The sequence below is a fragment of the Seriola dumerili genome, unplaced genomic scaffold, assembly GCF_002260705.1.
Source record: "Seriola dumerili isolate Sdu_G_001 unplaced genomic scaffold, Sdu_1.0 BDQW01000088.1, whole genome shotgun sequence".
In the NCBI taxonomy this organism is placed as follows: domain Eukaryota; kingdom Metazoa; phylum Chordata; class Actinopteri; order Carangiformes; family Carangidae; genus Seriola; species Seriola dumerili.
The window spans coordinates 767658-782032 of record NW_019174343.1 but is presented as its reverse complement, the minus strand read 5'-3'; the positions used below and the strand labels follow the sequence as shown (position 1 = coordinate 782032).

General features: G+C 41.2%; 1 protein-coding gene across 2 annotated transcripts; it reads left to right on the top strand.

Moving 5' to 3' along the window:
• On the top strand, positions 1–7359 carry LOC111221897 (coiled-coil domain-containing protein 65-like). 2 transcript variants are annotated; one of them, XM_022745489.1, is made up of 9 exons: positions 1–73; positions 1379–1562; positions 3401–3568; positions 3665–3834; positions 4808–4958; positions 5071–5148; positions 6130–6348; positions 6438–6590; positions 7023–7359. In XM_022745489.1, exons 2-9 carry the CDS (start codon positions 1425–1427, stop codon positions 7323–7325), a joined length of 1380 nt encoding a protein of 459 aa, XP_022601210.1. In that variant the 5' UTR covers positions 1–73; positions 1379–1424; the 3' UTR covers positions 7326–7359. The 2 variants fall into 2 exon arrangements, with proteins under 2 accessions (XP_022601210.1, XP_022601209.1); XM_022745488.1 differs by having other exon boundaries at positions 5071–5226.
• The last annotated feature ends 7016 nt before the right edge of the window (positions 7360–14375 follow it).

Genomic DNA, 14375 nt, shown 5'->3' with positions numbered 1-14375 from the left:
AACACACTGCCTGCTGCAACAGACTGCAAAAAGTGCGACAGGTTTATAGGTGTTTTTCTCTCAGTTTTCAAAGGTGAGTTTAAAGACTCTATGCACGGTGCCGTTAAATACCGTTAAATACTACTCCGGTGGGCTGCCGTCAAATCCCCGTCTAACGCGTAATTCAATGCACGTTTACGTTCGCTGCGGAAAAAACTACAATGGATGAATTCAGCATTTGTCTTAAGTCTGACTATTTGTTATATCTAAGATACAGTCAAAGTCTGTCTCTGTGAAACTATTGTAACAACAGCAGCAGTAAAGCGAGAAGCCTCTCTGATCTCTGTAAAACATCACCTCTGATCATTTCCAGGACAGTAGCTGATGGAGCTGTGTTGCCTCTGGAGGGATGGAAATGATGTTGTCATAAGGAAATAGAGAGCTGTTGAGAGCTGGTGCAACATTCAATTGTTGTGCATGTTAAACCATCCAATGACTGTGAAGAACAGGGATGGAGCTAACGATCATGGACTCCTCAGTTCATTAATGAATGATTCTGTCTATAACGTGTAGCTGACACCTTCAGAAGCCTGGTTCTATCGACCAACAGTCCAAAGATTTTCACTTTCAGGAATGATCTCACAATGAAGCAGCTTGAACCAGAGATATTGGGGTTCTTGCATAAAAAATGATTGAAAAAATGGTTTTCCGGTTCATTTTCTATTTATAAACTTACCAATGAATCACCCAATGGTTTCAGCTCTAGTTTATTTCCTCGATACTGGGCTGCAGACACAGAGGTAGTGAGGACATGTGAATATTGACTTCAAGATATCTTCACACACTTCAACTTCACATGGATTAAACTGACCTTAATTCTTCATTTAAAATAAAGAGCAAAAATGTTTTCAGACATTTTTGAAAAAAAAAGGTGAGCACTGTAAATTGTGTGAGCTTCTGTACACAGGCGTGTGTGTCTAATCAGTTGGATTTACCACAGGTGGACTAGAGACATCTGCAGGATAATCAGAGGAAACAGGAAGCTCCTGAGTCTGAGCACCTCTATAAACACAGATCATATGGTTTGTGAATTTCATTACCAAATGAGTAGATTTAATCAATTTAAAGAACATTTTAAAACAGTAAAGTGAGCAGCAAGTCATGGGGTCTGAGGACTTTCTGAGGCCACTGTATTACAGCACATCATTATTTAGTACAACCTGCTGAAGGAAACTTGTGCCACTAATGTACCCTGAGGCCTGTCAGCCCCTCCACACCCACCCCGTGAGCCCATTTAAAAAAACTCCTGGTCCACCTGCTACACGTGACGCCTATCAGCTGAAATTGTCTGTCTTAAAAGCGTTGATTCTAACAGTGATGTTCTAATTTTGATGGTCAGATATTAAAGAAAGCAGTGTCAGAGTGACGAGCAGGAGGAGGCAACAATGCCGAAAAAAGCCAAGAAAGGTGGAGGAGGTAAGGGTGGTGGGAGGACGGAGAGGCTGGAGTTCCTGCAGCAGAGAGCTCAGGCTGAGGAGGAGATGGCCAAGAAAAGAGAAGAAACACTTGCTCAGTTTCTGAAGGTAACTCTCATTAATCTCTATTAATCTCAACTAATCTGCTATAATGAAGAGAGCTGCGGTGGTTAAAGATGTCAAGAGAAGGTGTCATCATGTATTTTACATCTGACTTATTTCTTAAGAACAAAAACTACATTTGAACTTTTCATGGAGAATTTGTTCCTGTTATAAATTCCTATGTGAATATAATGGAATGTTATATATTGTTTGTTATTTGAATTCATATGTAGAAATTTGTATTTATTTTTAAATGCAACGGTGGAAATGATCATCAAAATATTAAATAGATAGATAGATAGATAGATAGATAGATAGATAGATAGATAGATAGATAGATAGATAGATAGATAGATACTTTATTTTTCCCCTAGGGGAAATTCATGTGTCCATTATTGTTGATAATAATAACAAAAACAGTTAATAATAAATAAACAATAATAATTAGACTAGTCCACTTCCTTTGGCTGAGGTGTTGTATAGCCTGATGGCAGTGGGGACAAAGGATCTCCTGAACCTCTCTGTTCTGCAGCGCAGTGAGATGAGATGTTTGCAACTGTAGCTGCTTCTCTGTCCTGCCAGAATGTTGTGGAGAGTGTGGTTGGTATTGTCCAAGATGGCCTCCATCTTACATTGCATGCATCTCTCCACAACTGAGTGAGTCCAGACTCCTTTCAAGCACAGACTCAGCTTTTTTGACCAGCTTGTCCAGTCTCCTAGTGTTTATGTTGGACATGCTGCTGCCCAAGCAGACTGCAGCATAAAAGAGTACACTGGCCACCACTGACTGATAAGACATGTGCAGCATTTCACTGCAGACGTCAAAGGTCCTGAGCCTCCTGAGGAAAAAGAGCCAGCTCTGCCCCTACTGGTTGATGGCATCCGTGTTCAGGGACCAGTCCAGTTTACTGTCCAGGTGCACACCTAGGTATGAAGCCGCTGACACCAATCAGCTTCAGTGCTAATGCTCTGTATTTGGACTGACATGTGGCTGTGTCATTGGCTTTAGTTGTTTGATACCAGATGTTAAGGAGGTGACAGTCAGGGCACTCATTGGTGATGGATCAAAGTGCCCCATCCCTGCCCCTCTCTCCTCTCCCACAATGCAAATATTACACAGGGATTAAAACAGGACCAAAATGGAGACATGGCAAACAACAGGAACAACAAACATCTCCACAGAATGAAAATGAGTTGATTCTAAGGATAATCTCTGATCAACACCAGGGAAGTTAACATCAGTACATTTTTAGTTAGGGTTAGTTCATTTAATTAAATTTTTATCAGCTTCACAATAAAACAGAACAAACACACAAAAATAAATAAACAGAACAAATGAGACAAACAAGTCAACACAAATACTCCTGATTCCAATGGGAGAGAGTTCCAATATTCAGGAGCTTCAGGAGTCTCCTTTAGTCTTGATCCTGGAGCGAGGAACACCCAGCAAACCCTGATCAGAGGGGCTTAAAATCCTGGAATCATATGACTGCAGTGGCTCTTTGATACAGACAAGTACCTGGCCATGCAAGACTCTGAATGTCATCAGCAGAATCACCTGGATTTTGAATTTGATGGGAGGCCAGTGTGACTCTGAGAAATGTATTTTCTTCTATAAATTTCATAAATGGTTCAACTATCCACTAATTCTCTCCAAAATGTCCTGTGGGAGTTTTCTACTAAAACTTCAGCTACTTCTTGTTGGAAATAAGTGGTGTCTACTTAACGTGGACAAATCAATAAAGCAGCCAAACAACGTGTGTAATGTATGATTGAAAACTTTGTGGCGAGCAGCTCTTCCATCATTATCCACTGAACACATCACTGTTCTCTGTGTGAATCAGGACAAGTTGGAGAAGGAGGAGAAGAACACTGCAGAGAACCTGCGGAAGCTGAATGAAGGCTGGAGGGCAATTCTCTGTCAGACTCGAGACCCTGAGCTTCGTCAAGAAATCTCCATCTTCAGTCAGACTTTTGAGCGGCAGCTGGAGGGCTTGGACAGCATCATCAAGGTGGGCCGCTGCTGCGAGATTCAACCTGTCCTTCACACTGACATTAACGTCTTTGCTCTCAGTACGCCACTTCCTGTTTCCTTGTTTGTTGTGCAGGACCTGGTGTGTGACTTGCAGGAGAAGGAGCGTCAGTCGGCTCATGGGCGCCGGGCTCACCTGCAACGTTTGGAGCATCTGTGGGCTCTGCATGAAAAATGGATGATGTTTGTGCAGCAGCACTGGGAGAATGGCATGCAGCAGCTGAGCTCCAGGTTTAACTCTGAGGGGTCAGTCTGAGGAGCTCCGCGAAACACAAAACAAAATACTCATCATTTAGGTTTTCCTTCAGTGATTTATAGTGGAGCTGCATCACGGCAAAGACTGTGTGTTTAATGAGTGAGCTGACTGTTTTGCTACTGACTGCAGTGTTACTGACCACACACTTCACACAATGACTGCAAAAATACAAAATGACCACAAAGAGACACAGAATGACAACAAAGAGACAGACTGACTACAAAGAGACACATAATGACTACTAAGAGACACTAAATGGCTACAGGGAGACTACCAAGAGACACAATGACTACAAAGAGACAGTAAATGACTACAAAGAGACAAAATAACTACAAACGGACACTCAAAGAGACAGAATGACAACCGAGAGACTAAATGACTCCAAAGAAACACAGATTGACTACAAAGAGATAGAATGATTACAAGGAGACACAGTGACTACAAAGCGACTAAATGACTACAAAGAGACACAGAATGACTACAAAGAGACACAATCACTACAAAGATACACAAAATGACTACAAAGAGACACAAAATGACTACAAAGAGACACAGAATGACTACAAAGAGACACAGCGACTACAAAGAGACACAATCACTACAAAGATACACAAAATGACTACAAAGAGACACAGAATGACTACCAAGAGACTAAATGACTACAAAGAGACACAGAATGACTACAAAGAGACACAGAATGACTACAAAGAGATAAAATAACTACAAAGGCACACAAAATTACTACAAAGAGACACAATGACTACCAAGAGACTAAATGACTACAAAGAGACCCAGTGTGACTACAAAGAAACACAGAATGACTACAAAGAGACACAATGACTACAAAGAGAGGTTTAGATGTTGATATTTGTTGTGTGCAAGTGGAGGTGTCACCAAAACCATTATGGATTATCTACTGCTTCATTATGCTCATAATCTATGTGTGAATGGTGTGTGTTTCAGGAAGCAGATGTCAGCACACTCTCAGCAGCAGCGAGCTGATCTGGAAGACGCAGTGCTCACTGTGGAGCAGCAACACAAAGAAGTGATGGTTGAAATCCACAGTCTGCACAGTAACTGTATTGGAGCGTATGAGAAGGCTCTAAAGAAGAGGGTATCACACAGAACCAGTTCTCTCAACCTTACTGAGTCAGGTATATGACAGGTGTCCCAACTGAGTCTCTGAGGTTTGTCTCCTGTCTCTTCCTCTCACTGTTTTGGTCCAGGATGGCAAGGAGACGCTGAAGGAGGAGAGTCTTCAGATCCAGGAGGCTCTGCTGTTCTGCTGCAGAAAAAAAGAAGAGGTGGAAAACCTGGTCACCAGAGAGCAGCTTTACTTTCACATAACAGCTGAAAAAATGAAGGAGGTTAAAGAGCTGCAGGTCAGGGCAGAGAGGGAACATATATCTATTATACCTGTTGACTGGTATATCATATATACATATATATATACAGTATATATATATATATATATATATATATATATACATGGTATATATGTATAAAACATATGATTCACTGCCACATTTGTGTTTCATATATAGATATATACTTAAGTTATGCAAGAATAAGGTCGTTTGTGGTTAACAGAAGCTCGAGACATATTAACGTTTCATTCTCCAACATAAAATCAGTCAGTAATTACCCCACTCCTGATTTCATGAAGCTTTTACATCTTGGTTGCTAACAAATGTCTAAATGAGACTACAGAGGTTGTTCAGATCTACTCACCAGTCCACCTTTACAGGAAAGGCTTTTGTAGAAGAGGTCAGAGCTAAATCAAACTACAAGTTGAAGTTTATTTGTGGTGATGTTGAAGTCATGTGTCTTTGGTGTAGTTGGTTTATAGCCTAACATTATCTTTTTACTTCTGCTGATTGTATTTTGAACATCATAAAGTAGTGTTCATTAGTGAAGATGATCCTGCTGAACAAAACCTGTCAGGATCAGAAACTTTCATTTATTTTCTATAATAATCCGAAAGACACCATCCCTGCAGTGCCCTATTATATCTTTACCTCCAAGACTTTCCCAAAAAAAATCTGAGGATTGACTAAAAGTGATACAAACTGAGCAAAGTTGTGTACTTCCTACACATACCAACACAAAGTACAACGTCGCACAAAATCGCACAGATAGTTGTAAGAACTCGTCTCCTGGTTTCTGTGTGATGGTTGGCTGAGGTGACAGTGAGAAGTGGTGGAGATGATCCTTGTGGACTCTTCTGATCATCTGGATGATGAAATATGACGTGTTATTGTTGCTTTGTGTCTTTGCTCTGCCAGGAATCAGTCATTCAGCTGAGGGAGAAGCTGAACTCCTGTCTGACAGAAAATGAGTCAAAGGAACAAGATCTGATGGCCTCCAGCAACGAGGTGAATAAAAAGACTGACGAGCTTCGCCAGCAGCTGAGTCAGGGTCGCTCGGCAGCCAGGAAGCAGCTCATGCACCTCACCATACAGAGCAACAACGCCATCAGGAAACTCCAGGCAGTGATCACCAAGGTGAAATCTGTCACACTGTCTGTCTGTTGACAGAGCTACAACTGTGTGATCCATCTGTTCTCACTCTGCACTCACTCTACTTTCTTTAGGGGGAGAAGGTTTTACGTGTCGCTGAAATGTGTCGGAAGCTGGAGAGGAAGCATGAAAAGGTCCTGACATCATCATCATCATCATCATCATCATCATCATCATCATCAGCAGAGAATCACAGATCTGTGACTGAGGAGGAGGAACCTGCAAAGGTAGGCTTTGATCTAGGCTGGGTCTGGGGTCTTCCTGTTGGACAGACAGACAGACAGACAGACAGACAGGCAGGCAGGCAGGCAGGCAGGCAGGCAGGCAGGCAGATAGACAGACAGACAGACAGACAGACAGACAGGCAGGCAGACAGACAGACAGACAGACAGGCAGGCAGATAGACAGACAGGCAGGCAGGCAGGCAGGCAGACAGGCAGACAGACAGACAGACAGACAGACAGACAGACAGACAGACAGGCAGATAGACAGACAGACAGACAGACAGACAGGCAGGCAGACAGACAGACAGACAGACAGACAGACAGGCAGGCAGATAGACAGACAGACAGACAGACAGACAGGCAGGCAGACAGACAGACAGACAGACAGACAGATAGACAGACAGGCCAAACTGAGCTCTGTGTCTCTCTCTGTAGGAGTCATCTGAGTTTCCAGAACTGCAGCAGTTGAGGCAGCGCATGAACACGGCTCTGCTGCTTCGACATGCTCTGAAGAAACAGAGAGAGGACCTGAGCCGACAGAACCAGCAGCTGAGGCTTCAGCTGCGTCAGCAGGTGGACGACATGAACACCAGCGACTGCGCCCTCGACGCACACCATGCTTTGCTCACTGTATCCCGAGCCCCGACCACTGCGGTCCCACTGAACACCAACAGCCGGCGCAACATCACCAAGGCTGTTCACGCCGTCAAACATAAAGCTTCTCCAAAAAAAATCTGAAGCACCTGTGAAACATGATGTCATTAACAGTCTGTCAACCACCAGAAAAACACTTTGGCATTGTGTTGCTGATAATTGTTTTCTTTGATAAATATATAAATAAAACTGTAAAGGTTGTCTGACCTTATTATAAAACCAAACATTTGGTTGTAACCAGGACATCTCTGCTGAGAGAGGGAGGGAGTCACAACACACACACACAAACACACATACAAAATAACTGATAAATTGACCATTGATGTGATGCAGCTAAGAATAACTTAATGAACTATTTATTTTGTTGATTTTTCACTAAATTGATCAATTATTCAGTGTATGCAGTTTGGAAACAGACAAATAACTGGTCCAAACTTTAATTAAAACTTTTAAAATAACATAGGAACTTTCTTTTTATCATAATTGACAGAAATATGAACTGATTTTCAAACATATACACATAAACACGGTTAGTATTGTGTTGATTAAATAAAAAAAATGCTCCTCCACAATTTAACTGGTGACAGATCATCATGGAAAATAAAACATTTTTAATAGTGATGAGGCATTTAATTTTCAAAAACAGCTGATTGTGCATTTATGAGGGCATGGAGAGAAAAAATGAACAGAGACCGATCATACACACAAGAAGCAATAACAGTGAAGGGGACAAAACAAAGTGTGCCTGAACAGGCAAATTAAAACTCACCCGATGGTCACTCTGAGCTCCAGAGATCCTGTGTGGAGACGGAGAAACTTCCAGAAGAACACCCAATTTTAAGCTTGACCAAAATCCTCAGTCCTGGTTTCATTAGACCAAAGAATCTGTTTTCTCTCAGTCTCAGAGTCCTTTAGCTGCATCTTTACAAACTATCACTGAGGAGAGGCTTCGTCTGGAAGCTCTGACATAAAGCCCAGATCAGCGGGGAGCTGCAGTGATGGTTGTCCATGATTATGAGTTGCTTTTCTATTCTACAATGTTAATAGTGCATCACATACAGACATGTAATATATATGTCCCTATATCAAGAGTGATGTTGCCATATATGTCACCTATAAGGGGATATATTATCACATATATACATATGTTACAACCCGGCTCACAGGGGAAAAGGGAAGCAACACAAAACCCAGTTGGTATTAGGTATAAGGTTGTTTATTGTAACATAGATTGCAAAAAGAATGGTTCATATGGACACAAAACACAAACCAAGGAATGGGGCCGGTGGGTGCTGTCCAAATCAAAAACAGAATATAACAAAAGGAGGACTCTCTATGAGCTAATCAGTAAAACCAGTTACCCAATTGAAAGTAAAAGGAAAAACAAAACTGGCTACCAAGGCCGACTAAAGAACAAAAACACACCAGGAACAGCACCCCTGCACCTAGTGTGTGTAACAAAACAAATTGCTACAAGTGGAGGAACCAGTAAAATCAGTTTAAGTATAAACTCTAAACCTGACCCCACTTCCAGGCTTCCAAGATTACCATCAGTAAAATACCACAAACAAAACTGTTGCAAAACAAGCGACCACTCTCTGCTATCTCACTGTTCACACACAAGACAAATATTCTTTCCACAAAGAGGCGAGCTGCCACTAACAGTCAGCTGCCCCGACTGACAGACGGGCCGGAGCTTTATAGCTGGGTGTTCCTGATTGGGCGGCAGGGATTGGCCAGCTGCAAGCACACCGCACCAATTAGGCAAGAGAGGGTGGAGCATCCGTGGGGACAGGAGCAGGCCGCTCGGCAGGCAGCCTGGCAAACAGAAAAATTAAACACAACAAAAGTGGCCAGAGTAGCGGCCGTAACAACATACGATATATGATGATATAAGTATATAATGTACATTAAATGCCCGGGTTCGAGTCCCGGCTCGGACACGGGGTCTTTCTGTGTGGAGTTTGCATGTTCTCCCCGTGCCTGTGTGGGTTCTCTCCGGGTACTCCGGCTTCCTCCCACAGTCCAAAGACATGCAAATGGGGACTAGGCTGATTGAATACTCTAAACTGACCATAGGTGTGACTGTGAGAGAGGATGGTTGTCTGTCTCTGTGTGTTTGCCCTGCGATGGACTGGCGACCTGTCCAGGGTGTACCCCGCCTCTCGCCCGAAAGGGATAGGCTCCAGCCCCCCGCGACCCTACCAGAGGATAAACGGTAGAAAATGGATGAATGAATGAATGAATAAATGCCCATAGTAAAATTTGTACGTATACATATATTAAAAGTCTATTTTAATCTATGTGATGCATTTTTACATAGAAAAATTATGTATGAACATAATATAATTTATTTATTTATGCAAGTTTATAAAAACAACATACATGGTAATATATATATTGGGAGTTCTCTCTCTCCCCTCCCAGAAAGCAGGGCCCTGATAAGTTGTGGTTTGGTTTTGGTTTATCTTTATTTTATCACTTTATTGATTTCATGTTTTACACATTCATGCAGTCACCTCACTACTGATTCTGCTGATATACATGTGCCACTTGTGTTTTTGCTTATTATTGGTTAAATTTGATTTGGCTTTAAACTTTAACTATTTGTGCTTTTAACAACCTCAGGCATCACTTCGTTACACTGGTAACATGTCTTCTTTAGCATCTTTGAAAAGTGCTGTGAGTCAGGAGGCAGTGGAGATGTGTCTAGTGTCTTTGAAGTGGCACTATGTAAAAAGTGGCGTTGCCACCTGCTGACACAGCTTTGAGAGCTTTGACAGAATACTCCTCTGTTTCTGGTGGAATTACAGTGAGCTTTCGTTGACCACTTCCACCTTCATTGAAAGAGAAAGAGAAAAAAGAAAGAAAAGAAAGAAAAAAAAACCCAAAAGGAATCTGTTTTAGTAATGGAAAAATGACATTTTGCCATCAGTCTGCCATCTCTAATACAACTAGTAATCAGTGTGGTATAAGTGCTCACACATTTCATTAACAACACTGAAGAATGGGATGTGATAATACAAAAAAACACACAAAAACAATCTTGATCTTACAAAGCTGTTACCTTATGCAAGAGCCATACTCCACAAAGAATTTACACTTTTGGAAAGGTTTCAGCCAGGAGCCTTGAAATCTTAGTTCACAACAAAGTAAAGACAGAGAGAGAGAGAAAATTGTTAAATAATGACAGTGGCATATGAGTTAGGTTAATGTGTCTTCCAATGACCACCTTTAATACTTAGTCAAACAACTGGACTACATCTGTGTGGTCCCTGTCTTCAGGAAGAGACACTGTTTGTCTTCCCATGCCAGCTTGGAGGAGTTCAATCTCCTCATCTGGCAAAGGTGTGTGGGATGTGTTTTTTTGGCAGCAGATAAAAATTGAAGGCAGTAGTCTTACTGGTTGCCTTTATAAGCTGCTTGGTGGAAGTTAAACACCTCTTTTTACTGACTGAACTTGGATTTGAAATATTCTGGAAAAGATCTGTAGGGCAAAAATGTATGACAATTTTTTGATAATGATCAAGAGCTGCATAAAAATAGAATTAAAACTTTTTTCTAAAGCTATTAAAACTATGTCCAGCTTGTCTAACATATTTGAATTTAAATGTCTTCTTTGTCAATAAGACAGAAAACCAAATGACAAAATCTCATTCATGAAAAATGCAAATGAAAAAAATGACTGAATAAGCAAGCACAAACCTTATCATCTCTTGCTGGACAGTGACATTTCTAGGCTCTGGCTGTCCAGTCTCTGGATGCCTTGCTAAACCATTTCAGGCCATAGTGTTAAGCAGCAAGGATACTAGGTTTCTGGCAGCTGACACAACTGTACCATGACCCTAAATCAGTTCAAGATGTAATGTAAAGATGTTTTCAGATGAACATGCAACAACTACACATAAAACTTACCATATATTTAGGCTTAGATTACTCAGTAAGAAAATACAGCAAATCTGGACTGAAGCTACTTTGACTGATAAAAACCCCTCAAACTTTTTGAGTTTTGTTTGCAAAAGAAGAACACGTTTATGTGAGCCATGCCTCGCCCAAAAAGAGCTTTCAGAGGATCTACGATCAAGAATTGTTGATTTACATAAAGCTGGCAAGGGTTACAAAGTGATTTCAAAGACTTTAGAAATTCACCAGTCTACAGTTAGGCAAACAATCTACAAATGGAGACACTTTGGGACTGTTGCTACTCTACCAAGAAGTGGACACCCAGTCAAAATGACACCAAGAGCACAACGAAGACTCATCAATGAGGTAAAGAAACAACCCCGAATGACAGCCAAAGATTTGAAGGCATCATTGGAACTGGCTAACATCTCTGTTCATGAGTCTACAATACGTAAAACATTGAACAAGCAGGGTATCTACGGCAGGACACCACGAAGGAAGCCACTGCTTACTAAAAAGAACATTGCTGCATGCCTGTACTTTGCAAAAGAGCACATTGACACTCCACAGCGGTATTGGCAAAATGTTTTGTGGACTGATGAAACTAAGATTGAACTATTTGGAAAAAATACCCAGCAATACATCTGGCGTAGAAAGGGCATGGCATATCGTCATGAAAACATCATCCCAACCGTAAAGTATGGTGGAGGAAACCTCATGATTTGGGCCTGCTTTGCTGCATCAGGGCCTGGCCAGCTTGCAATCATTGAGGGGAAGATGAATTCCCAAGTTTATCAGAGAAATCTTCAGGATAATCTGAGAATGTCTGTACATCAGCTGAAACTCTCTAGAATGTGGGTGATGCTACAGGACAACGACCCAAAACACCAGAGCAAGTCCCCAACAGACTGGTTCCAGAAAAACAAAATCCGCCTTTTGGAGTGGCCAAGTCAGAGCCCAGACCTCAACCCAATAGAAATGCTATGGATTGACTTGAAGAGAGCCATACACATGAGATGTCCAAAGAATATGGCAGAGCTTAAGCAGTTCTGCCAGGAAGAATGGGCAAAAATTCCTCCTCAACGATGTGCAGTTCTGATCCAGAGCTACAGGAAGCGCCTGGTTGAGGTTATTGCTGCTAAGGGGGGGTCAACCAGTTATTAATTCTAAGGGTTCACTTACTTATTCCACTGCCATTTTGAATGTTGAATGAGTGTGTTCAATAAAGACATGAAAGATCAGATTTTTTCTTGTGTTATTATTTTAGACACATTATATTTGTCAATACCCTTGACTTAGATGAAGATCAGATCAGATTTTATGACAAATTTATTCAGAAAACCATGACATTCCAAAAGGTTCACATACTTTTTCTTGCCACTGTATATATAAAAAACAGATAACACTAAACAAAAATATCTCAACTCACCTGACGCTGTGGTGGAGCATTGCCGTTATCATTTGATTCTGTCATGTTCTTCAGCTACTGTAGCTACCGTAAATCCCTCACTTTCTTCTTGTGGAAGTAGCTTGATTGGAGGCAAAACAGCCAATTAGGATTTTCTTTCTCCAAATCTGTGACAAAACAATGCTACAGCACTGTACTATAATATACTAAACGAACTAGGTATTTCAAATAACATAATTCAAAATTACAATACTCACCGAAAATGTGTTGTTATCCAGTTAAAATCAGACAACTCCACTTGATTTATTTAGTAAGCCTACTATTTTTAACAGTGCTTCTGGAATGCAGTTGATAATTCTACCAGTGACTTGATTGGTGATGAAACAGCCAATCAAGATTACTTTCTCCAACTCTGTGATTGGCTGGTTTTATGGCACATTTCAACTCTGTGCAAAGTTGAGCGAGCGTGCAGGCAGTTGAGTGCGCACCGAGCAGAGCTGTTGAGAGCACAAAGGAGACACTGTGAGCAGCTTGTGGGAATCTGCCAGCACACAGAGCAGAGATCTGTGAGGGAACACCTGACTAAAACTAAGTGAGAGACATTAGTATTGTGTGTATTATGCGGATAAAAGCAAATACATTAATTGAGCACAGAATAGATTTTTGTTCAGGTTAAGTTATTCCTTGTTCAAGAATATTTTTTCTTCAAAATATAATTTGTTTGCAAAAATTATTTTCCTTGCTCAAAAAGTCCCACTGTGTGCTCAGGATTGAGTCACAAAAACAACACTGTAGAACTGATAGGAAAAGTTAAGCAATGAAAAAGAGGGAAGAATTTATAAAGTTAAAAACAAGTCAACATACAAAAACCTGCAAAACAAATAATGGAAAAGGCTACGACTATAAGACAGCAAGAGAGGAAGGAGCACAATCTGAATGAGACAATGTCCAAATTAAAAGACACTATCACAGTGAAAAACAAAGCCATTAGATACTTTTTTGTTTTTATTAAACACAATGATAGGACAATTCAAAGGAGACTTATCTTGTGAAAAACTGACGACAAGATTCGAAGAATAGGAGTCAGCTGGTCCACTGACTGGGAACCAGAATAAGGAGTCAGCTGGAAACAGAGGGGACTTCAAACAGGAACCAGAAGCACGAGGTAACACAAGGAACTTAAACCAGTAACACAGGGGACATGAACAGGTAGCAGAAGCATGAGGACACACAAGAGGGTTTAAACAAAAACAGAAGCATGGGGGACTCGAACGGATGAAGTGACACAGACAAAGGGGAGCACAGAGACTAAATAGACACAAGGGAGGCAAGGGTGATTGGCAAATGGCAAACCAAGACACTGGCAGAAAAAATACAAAAAAACAAAAGTATCCCATCCAAAAATAGTTCAAAACAATCCCAATCGCAATTAATAAGCATGCAAAACAAACATCCAACCAAGAATATTCTGTTTGACACGTATAGAGGAGGTCAACAGGTGTGCATGTCTGATACTGAAGAGTCCAGAAAAATAAGAGACAGAATCCTCAACCTGAAAAGAAGCCCTATAGTAGACGATGAGAAAGTCCTGGTGGATAGAAATACCAGTATAGCCTACCAACATCACTGTCTACCGACAAAGACTGATTATTTCGAAAGGATCCAGCATAGTCACTACAGTGAGAGGAGACATTTACAGGTATAGCTGCAGGAAGCACATGAACATCTGGTTCAGAGGCTGCAGAGCAAACACCATCTCTTTACCTGGAGGACATCCAACTGGTCAGGCAGAGGGAGTTTTTCCTTGCCACTGTCACCCAGTG